Source organism: Salvelinus namaycush, chromosome 21 (genome assembly GCF_016432855.1).
Source record: "Salvelinus namaycush isolate Seneca chromosome 21, SaNama_1.0, whole genome shotgun sequence".
Lineage (NCBI taxonomy): Eukaryota > Metazoa > Chordata > Actinopteri > Salmoniformes > Salmonidae > Salvelinus > Salvelinus namaycush.
The window spans coordinates 49909715-49920113 of record NC_052327.1 but is presented as its reverse complement, the minus strand read 5'-3'; the positions used below and the strand labels follow the sequence as shown (position 1 = coordinate 49920113).

Sequence of the window (10399 nt, the reverse complement as noted above, 5' to 3'; positions counted from 1 at the left end):
ATTGGACAAGGTCCAGATAGTCCCTCCCTGTTTCAGTCTGTTCTCTTCTGTTTGGTGCCTGATGAACACATCCCTTATCTCCTGTTTATCTTGTGTTAAAGTCTAGCGAACGTCTCTGTTGCCCATCTGTCCACTGTTGTTATGGACAAAGAGCTGTAATTCAATTCACTGTTCCTCTGTACTGTACTGTCTGTATACCCACACAAACACAAAGATTACTGCGTCGAGTCATTCCGACCAGTCCACACACAGACCTCAGATGTACCTCTGTCTCGGTACCTTTAGCATCCTATAGGGGAAACAAGGTTATCATTCTGTGGCTAATGCTCAGACTACAATGGCAGAAGTTGTTAAAGTGTGTGTGTGTGTGTGTGTGTGTGTGTGTGTGTGTGTGTGTGTGTGTGTGTGTGTGTGTGTGTGTGTGTGTGTGTGTGTGTGTGTGTGTGTGTGTGTGTAGTGTAGTGTAGTGTAGTGTCAGCAGAGGAGGTGCCTTGCAGGAAATATGACAGACAGACAATGGCCAAAGCTGAATTACTTATTTTCTAAATGCAACTTTTTTTCCTCACTGTATTCTCACAAGATTTACTGTATTCTCACAAGGCTTACTGTATTCTCACAAGGCTTACTGTATTCTCACAAGATTTACTGTATTCTCACAAGATTTACTGTATTCTCACAAGGCTTACTGTATTCTCACAAGATTTACTGTATTCTCACAAGATTTACTGTATTCTCACAAGGATTACTGTATTCTCACAAGATTTACTGTATTCTCACAAGATTTACTGTATTCTCACAAGGCTTACTGTATTCTCACAAGGCTTACTGTATTCTCACAAGATTTACTGTATTCTCACAAGATTTACTGTATTCTCACAAGGATTACTGTATTCTCACAAGATTTACTGTATTCTCACAAGATTTACTGTATTCTCACAAGGCTTACTGTATTCTCACAAGGCTTACTGTATTCTCACAAGATTTACTGTATTCTCACAAGATTTACTGTATTCTCACAAGGATTACTGTATTCTCACAATGCTTACTGTATTTCTTTCATCCAAACCCCAATGATTAATTTCCAAACTGTTTACTTTAAAATCCACAGTCACTAAACACATGTCTTTTGATGCGATATTATGTTAGATATCTAGGCTAGTTAAAAACGTATACAGAATGTAAACATATATTCTTAGAAAACATACACAAGGATCCGTCTGAAACAAGATATTGGAAGACATACCATCTCCATTTTTCAGTTAATCTCTGAAATTTACCAAAGTGCAGTTCAGTCATAGTTCTTTACTTTGGGTGGCCTCACGTTCTCCACACTTCCACAACAGGAAGTGAAACAGGAACCACAATACACTGAGAAAATATAATAATATTCAAAAAGGTCAATATTTTTGGTGTTATCATCTCTATTAGGGTCAAAGGTTAGATAAATATGCATGTTTAACAAATACTTTAACACAAAATTACAAAGTGAGGATATAGGCTAGAATATATATTTTATTTACGGAAATTGGTCAATATACTTTCTTGTGGTTTAATATTATCCAGCAATCCATATTGGTACAATACCTCCACATTCAACATAGTACAGTAGTAGTACCACTGTACTGTAGAAAAATACTTAACCCAGCGGGCAAAGCTGGTCGAAATAACATCATTACCAATCGCTTACAACCAGATCTGGTTTCGCCCGCTGGGAACTCACTCTGTTCATTCAATCTGCATAAAAAAAATACATCTTTATCCTAAGTCTTTTTCCTGCAATATAGATACACACTCCCTCACACCCTCCTTGAATAATATAAAACCTACACTAGCGATAAAAAAAAAAAAATACAATACCAATAGCGAAGACAATTTCCCCATAGTTCAGGCATGGCAGGAGGGTGTTTTTAAACCTCACAAGTTGGAAGGGAGATTGGAGACTGTGTACTCTGCCCCGGATGTAACAGGACGACTGGGGATGGGCTGCGAAGAGTTCGGTGCTTCTTGGCTCACGGCAGTTGGAGGTTCAGATCCCACGGGAGTGTAGTGACTCAGAGGAGTGGCGTGCCCTGGGATGGGGCTGTACCATTTATTACTGCTACCACCCATCATGGGGAGAGAGGAACCAAGCCCCCCTGAAGGTATGGAGAGAGACGGTATGGAGAGAGACCCTTCCTGGGGTAGATAGCTGTGTGAGCCCGAGGTGGAAACAGTGGAGATAGTCCTGACATCCTGCGTGAAGAGATCCACCAGGGACTCTGCCCTCTGCCCTCTCCCATCTACCTGGGGAGGGCATGATGTCTGTGGGGTGAGGGAGCTGTGAGAGCCATTGGCGCTGGAGGGTTGGCTGTGGAGCTGAAGCACCGTCCTGCCTGTCAGCGGGCTCTGGATGGTGGGGCTGTGTGTTACCGGTGGGGTACAGACCGGGGAGCCATCCCCTGACCCGTACTGGGCCAGCGAGGCCAGGGCAAAGTGAGAAGAATGAGCAGAGTGCTCTGGGAGAATCTGTGGGAGGAGACTGGGGTGGAGGCCTGCCAGACTGTGATGCACCAGGGACGATGGGACTCCGACACCTCCAACGCCGGCCTGTTCTGGGATAGATATAGATAGAAACCCACTGGAGCTGTGGTGCTGGGTGGGGTTGCTAGGGCTTGTGGTCGTGTAGGGGCAGTGGGGGAGGAGGAGGTGGCCTGCTCTCTCCTGATGACCAGGTCCCATCTGGACGTGCTGCTGAGCGCTGGTAGTGTCAGAGTGAGAGTTCTGTAGCTGGCTCAGGATGGGGCTGACAGAGCTACAGATGAGAGGGCTCAGGGTGGAACCAGAGGGGGCTGAGTGGGCTGGGAATCTCGGCGTGCCCATGATGGGCCTCCCTGATGCCTCCTGCTGGTGGGTCCCTGGTGGGCCGTAGGGGTGGTGGTGCTGGAGCTGGGCCATGCAGGAGGAGGGTGGATACTCCCGGATGGAGCCCTGGCCCAGGGGGAAGGGAGAGGCTCTGCTGGGCTGAGCCTGGAAGTCGGTGGAGGTGATGGAGGAGGTGGGCTGGTACATGGAGGTTATAGGTGACAGAGGATAAATGGAGGAGGCTGTGGAGACTAAATGCTGCGCCCGGAGCGAGGCTAATATCGGAGTGTCCACTCCAGAACGGAACTTCACAGAACCGCCTGGAGATGCAGCCGCGGAGCCACAGCCACTGGACACGCCCACAAACATGCCCCTCTGCAGATGGTGGCCTCTAGGATCCTTGAATGACTCGGAGACAGAGAGCGGACGGTGAAAGAGGATCGGCGGGAGCTGGGCATGGAGCTGGGAGTGGGAGAAGGCCAGAGCCAGGGAGGTGGTGGCTGCAGCGGCCTGGAGGGGGCCCTGGACCAGGGGACCCCAGATGACCCCCGGGGTGGAGGTGGGGAATGGGGCGTCGGGATCCAGGGACAGGGGAGAGATGTTGCTCTGGATGGCCATGTCCCGGTCTTGCTGTACGATCCTCTGGATGATCGCGTTCTCCAGGAGGTTCACAGCTCCTGAGTTCTGGGTGACTTTGTGTTGGAGCACAGAGTTCCTCTTTCCTGTAGAGAAGAAAGTCAAAGAGAGAAAGATTAGTATGTGTATCTGTTGCAGTCATCTTTGGGTGTGGCTGTCATATTTGATTCAGAATTAGAGAGAACCAGAATTAGAGGGAACCAGAATGAGAGAGAAACAGAATGAGAGAGAAACAGAATTAGAGAGAAACAGAATTAGAGAGAAACCGAATTAGAGAGAACCAGAATTAGAGAGAAACAGAATTAGAGAGAAACAGAATTAGAGAGAAACAGAATTAGAGAGAACCAGAATTAGAGAGAACCAGAATGAGAGAAAGACAGAATTAGAGAGAACCAGAATGAGAGAGAAACAGAATTAGAGAGAAACAGAATGAGAGAGAAACAGAATGAGAGAGAACCAGAATTAGAGAGAACCAGAATTAGAGAGAACCAGAATTAGAGAGAACCAGAATTAGAGAGAAACAGAATGAGAGAGAAATAGAATTAGAGAGAACCAGAATTAGAGAGAAACAGAATTAGAGAGAAACAGAATTAGAGAGAAACAGAATGAGAGAGAACCAGAATGAGAGAGAACCAGAATTAGAGAGAGGCCTTGGTTCTGCACACCATAGAAGGGCTTATCAAACCCTGCCTGTCATCCATTAAACCACAGCTAAATGAGGGCCTTTTTAACACAATGCTTTCACCTCAGGGCAACGAGATATCTCTCCCCTTCTGAAATTAAAACAGTCAAATGTGCTGTATTAAGATATCAGCATCGGCTTGCCTAAATTTAATTCTCACACTTTCTTTTCACATATTCAGCCAGTTAAAATCCTTCCAGTGTATAATTAACATGCATGAAGAACAGTACATAGATAACATATAGTGCAGTAGAGCTGCTCTAGGACCGGCACAGTGACTGGCACAGTGACTAGCACAGTGACTGGCACAGTGAGTGGCACGGTGACTGGCACAGTGAGTGGCACAGTGAGTGGCACGGTGAGTGGCACAGTGAGTGGCACGGTGACTGGCACAGTGACTGGCACAGTGAGTGGCACGGTGACTGGCACGGTGAGTGGCACAGTGAGTGGCACAGTGAGTGGCACGGTGACTGGCACAGTGAGTGGCACAGTGAGTGGCACGGTGACTGGCACAGTGAGTGGCACAGTGACTGGCACAGTGAGTGGCACAGTGAGTGGCACGGTGACTGGCACAGTGAGTGGCACAGTGACTGGCACAGTGAGTGGCACGGTGACTGGCACAGTGAGTGGCACAGTGACTGGCACAGTGAGTGGCACAGTGACTGGCACAGTGAGTGGCACAGTGAGTGGCACAGTGACTGGCACAGTGAGTGGCACAGTGACCGGCACAGTGAGTGGCACAGTGAGTGGCACAGTGACTGCCACAGTGAGTGGCACAGTGAGTGGCACAGTGACTGGCACAGTGAGTGGCACAGTGACTGGCACAGTGAGTGACACAGTGACTGGCACCGTGAGTGGCACAGTGACCGGCACAGTGACTGGCACAGTGAGTGGCACAGTGAGTGGCACAGTGAGTGGCACAGTGACTGGCACAGTGACTGGCACAGTGAGTGGCACAGTGACTGGCACAGTGAGTGGCACAGTGACTGGCACAGCATGTTATTTCTCTCGCTGACACAAATTCACACTATGGTAGAACAGCAATATGCCTCGTTTTTACAAATTGTGTTAGGTTGTTGAGAGGTTCTTGAGAGGAATATCATACTACTGTAGCTACGAAAGGCTTTGGGAAACCAATCCTAGGTTGATGGCCCTCTGTCACCTATGCGGTCCAGCCGGTCCAGAGCTACGGTCTCGAAGGCCCGTCTCATCATGGGGTACTCCTCCAGGACCTCGTTAAAGTTGTCCACAGACAGAGAGTACAGACGGCAGTACGTCTCGGCGCGAACACTGGCCGTTCTTCTGCCTCGAGTCAGCAGGCAGATCTCTGCAGGGAACAGAAGAATGATTCAGTTATAGAATACATTGTCAACCGACCACTTGGCTTTTGTTTTGTCCGCACCTGTACATTAAATATTAAACCCATTTCATCATGCCCTATTTCTATGTAAAAGGGAAACACAATATACAGTATGAATATTTTGATTTCCAAAAACAAACTGTTACAAAATGGCTGATATTCTCATTATGAAACAGCTGTGTGTGTTGAGCCCCATGTACTGTACTGTTACGCACCAGAGGACAGAGAGTCAGAATAAATTATCATATCATCAATATAAGTCGATAAAACACAAAAAAGAGCCGTGTTTTCTGGACTAACTCCACAGACGGAGCACTTAATGCAATTTTAGAGCTTACAGTTTGTTCTGACCTCATCTGGTCCTTCTATCGCCAGTCAGATCAGCAAAATAAAACAGTTTCATTTTAGTAAAAAAAATGTAGGAGTATTAACAAGGGAAGCTGTCTGTCTGTCTGTCTGTCTGTCTGTCCGTCCGTCCGTCCGTCCGTCCGTCCGTCCGTCCGTCCGTCCGTCCGTCCGTCCGTCCGTCCGTCCGTCCGTCCGCCCGTCCGTCCCTGTCTCTTTCTCTGTCTCCCTCTCTCTCTCTGTCTCTCTGTCTGTCTGTCTGGTCTGTCCTGTCTGTCCTGTCTGTCTGTCTGTCTGTCTGTCTCTGTCTCTTTCTCTATTTATGTCTCTCTCTCTCTCTCTGTCTGTCTGTCTGTGTGTGTGTGTCTCTCTCTCTCTCTTTCTGGCCTCCTTTAGTTCTATTTAGTTTTTTCATCTATTTATTTATTAGATTTCACAAATCTTTTGCTGATCATGAATGCATGTTCAATACAGTGCACAGGCATAACACACATTTCGGTTTGTGTTAATCTTCGTGTTGAATGGATTATATTCTCATGTTACAGTTTAATAGACACAGTGGTAACTCCACCACGAAGCTCAACCTCAACTAAATCCAAAGCCCTTTGTGAGATGATTTGTATCATTTATTGTCTTGTCTGTAACACAGAGTCATATAAATTAATCTAATGAATCAAATGGATTATGTTTGGAGAACAACATCCCTGGGAATCTCCCCCGAACTCCTCCAGCACCCATGTGAGGTTCCCCGGGGTTACGTATCGACAACATCCTATTTCCACTCCCCATCCCCAGGAACTATGGCCCAAAATGTAGCTACATTTGCCTATTTGGCTAACGCTGGTACATTAACATTGATATTAAGTGAACACTGAAATATTGATTTAACGGCAAATGTCTCTGTCAAATAAATTCCATAAATAAATCAAACAAATATCCCAGAACGATGCGGGGTCCCCCAGGGGCGAGTATTGACATCGTCCACATTCAAACTTTTCTATATTTTTTTCTGTTTTAATTGTGTTTTTATTGTGTTTTTATTGTGTTTTTATTTTGTTTTTATTGTGTTTTAATTGTGTTTTTATTGTTTTAATTGTGTTTTAATTGTGTTTTTGTGTGTTTTATTGTGTTTATTTGTGTTTTTATTATGAGATCTCCAATGAGTAAGATCCCAAAATGTATTCATTACACATGGCAAATACACTTAAAACTTCAACCTTCAAATACTCACCATCCCAAAGCTACGTAATTACAGTACATTGTTTCCAGTGGTGTAGTGGATGGTAGGAAAAATGGGAGGAAAAATGGGAGGAAAAATGGGAGGAAAATGGTAGGAAAAATGCATTGAAAGTATAGGGAACCTTACTTTACTCAACACGAATGATGATCAGTATTTATCCACCTAGTGTCTTACCACTACACCACTGATGAGGCTTCCGAGTGGCACAGCGGTCTAACGCACTGCATCTCAGTGCTAGAGGTACCACTACAGACCCTGGTTTGATTCCGGGCTGTATCACAACCGGCTGTGATTGGGAGTCCCACAGGGCGGCGCACAATTGTCCCAGCGTCGTCCGGGTTTGGCCCGGTGTAGGCCGTCATTGTAAATAAGAATTTGTTCTTAAACTGACTTGCCCTAGTTAAATAAAGATTATAGAAATAAATAAAGATACAAATTGTTTCATTGTTAGTAGTGTGTCAGTGTGGATATTTAACAGAGGCGACAGGTGACATCTTTCCTACCTCCAAAGTAGGACCCGTCAGACAGCTTGGTCTCTTTGTTGCCCTTGGCGATGACGCAGACCACCCCATGTTGGATGAAGTACATCTTTCTGCCGACGGTGCCTTCCATAACCACGCTATCCATGGGCTGGAACACCTCAAAGCGCAGCTTGGTCAGCATTGACGTCACAAAGTTGGGGTCGGCGTTGGCGAACAGAGGCATCGAAGCCACCAGCTTACGACAGTTGAAGTTGACGATTTCCTGCAAAATAGACAGAAATCATGAAATAGAATAAAACTATATTTTAAGTACACAAAAAACACATCAACAATCACCATGACAACGGGAGAATAAGATTCAGGAAACTAGCAAGGTAGTGGTATCGTGATAAACATTTTGTAGGGGCTCCTATGACACTTCTAAGAGACGTATGAACAGAGATCTATTGGTATATATCATATGTATAGGCTGTCAAATCTTCAATAGAAACACAAAAACAATCCCACGTTCATAGCATTCCAATAGCACAACGATGAACTTGGTGACAAACATCAAGCGTGGCCACATTTAGACATTTATTAGACTACATTACAATTCAATCTTTGTTTACACTAGTGGTATCATGATAAACATTTTGTAGGCGGGTAGCCTAGTGGTTAGAGCGTCGGACCAGGAACCGTAAAGGTTGCCGGATCGAATCCCCGAGCTGACAAAGTACAAATCTGTCGTTCTGCCCCCTGAACAAGGCAGTTAACCCACTGTTCCCTGGTAGGCCGTCATTGTAAAATAAGAATTTGTTCTTAACTGACTTGCCTAGTTAAATAAAGGTTAAATAAAAAAATACACTATGTCCCTTATTTGCAGCAAACATAGATCCTGTCCCAAATGGCACCCTATCCTCTACGTAGTGCACTACTTTTTGACCAGAGCCTAATGGTCCCTGATCAAAAGTAGGACACTAAATAGGGAATAGGGTGCCATTTGGGACAGGAACTAAAGTAATCACATAATGAGGTCGCTACACAGAATATGGAACAGAAACGTCCCTCAACAAAGTCAGAATGTGTCCTATCTACTAGCCAATGAGATGAAGGTATCACACCCTGCCATCATTAGGGTGATAAATAACTGCAGTCATAGGGGTTTGAGTCCCAAATGGAACCCTATCCTCTACATACTGTAGTGCACTACATACCAGAGCCCTGTGGGCTAGAAAGAGAATAGTGTGGCATTTTGGGACTCCGTCATTGAGATGATGGAGATTAAGCCGTGATCGAGCCAGAGGTTAAAGGTTATGATTATCATGACAATGGGTCTGACGTCACGTGGAGATAACACACACACACACACACACGCACGCACGCACACACGCACACACACACACACACACACACACACACACACACACTGACCTCTCTGAGCGGTTCGTTCAGCTCCCCCAGAATGCTCTCCTCGTCAAACATCTTGCCCTGGAAGCGATGTTCGTAGTAGTCATGGACCCGCTGCCGCATGCCGGCAGGAAGCTTGTGGAAGGACATGTATTGCTCCACCTGTTTATACTGTAGACACAACGATAATTGATTAGTTGATTCATTGAATAATTGATTGATTGAAAGACATGTACTTCTCCACCTGTTTATACTGTAGACACAACGATAATTGATTAGTTGATTCATTGAATAATTGATTGATTGAAAGACATGTACTTCTCCACCTGTTTATACTGTAGACACAACGATAATTGATTAGTTGATTTATTGATTGATTAATTAAAAGCCATGTACTTCTCCACCTGTTTATACTGTAGACACAACGATAATTGATTAGTTGATTCATTGATTAATTGATTAATTAAAAGCCATGTACTTCTCCACCTGTTTATACTGTAGACACAACGATAATTGATTAGTTGATTAATTGATTAATTGATTAATTAAAAGGCGTGTACTTCTCCACCTGTTTATACTCAAATCAAATCAATCAAATCAAATTGTATTTGTCACATAATTCGTAAACAGGTGTAGACTAACAGTGAAATGCTGACTGACGGGCCCTTCCAAACAATGCAGAGAGAAAAAATATAGAAAAAATAATAGCACAAGGAATAAATACACAATGAGAAACGATAACTTGGCTTTATACACGGGGTACCAGTACTGAGTCAATGTGCAGGGGTACCAGTACTGAGTCAATGTGCAGGGGTACCAGTACTGAGTCAATGTGCAGGGGTACCAGTACTGAGTCAATGTGCAGGGGTACCAGTACTGAGTCAATGTGCAGGGGTACCAGTACTGAGTCAATGTGCAGGGGTACCAGTACTGAGTCAATGTGCAGGGGTACCAGTACTGAGTCAATGTGCAGGGGTACCAGTACTGAGTCAATGTGCAGGGGTAATACATAATTGACGTATTGGGACACTGACAAATGTTTTGTTGTTTTGGCTCTGTACTCCAGCACTTTGGATTTTGAAATGACACAATGATTTGGACAGTGCAGACTGGCAGCTTTATTTTGAGGTTATTTTCATCCATATCGGGAGAGTGAGGGTATTACGTGGAGAGTGAAGGTATTACGTGGAGAGTGAGGGTATTACGTGGAGAGTGAGGGTATTACGTGGAGAGTGAAGGTATTACGTGGAGAGTGAGGGTATTACGTGGAGAGTGAAGGTATTACGTGGAGAGTGAGGGTATTACGTGGAGAGTGAGGGTATTACGTGGAGAGTGAGGGCATTACGTGGAGAGTGAGGGTAATACGTGGAGAGTGAGGGTATTACGTGGAGAGTGAGGGTATTACGTGGAGAGTGAGGGTAATA

The 10399-nt window shown here is 45.1% G+C and overlaps 1 protein-coding gene across 1 annotated transcript in view; it reads right to left on the bottom strand.

The window, feature by feature from the left end:
• Positions 1–458: 458 nt before the first annotated feature.
• Positions 459–10399, bottom strand: part of LOC120065953 (potassium/sodium hyperpolarization-activated cyclic nucleotide-gated channel 3-like) — a 46260-nt gene continuing 36319 nt past the window's right edge. Inside the window, exons 5-8 of the mRNA XM_039016994.1 lie at positions 9000–9146; positions 7608–7848; positions 5322–5486; positions 459–3563 (exon numbers count right to left, since the gene is read on the bottom strand). Of these exons, the coding sequence (XP_038872922.1) occupies positions 1915–3563; positions 5322–5486; positions 7608–7848; positions 9000–9146 (2202 nt within the window). The 3' untranslated portion in view covers positions 459–1914. The remainder of the gene's footprint in view (positions 3564–5321; positions 5487–7607; positions 7849–8999; positions 9147–10399) is intronic.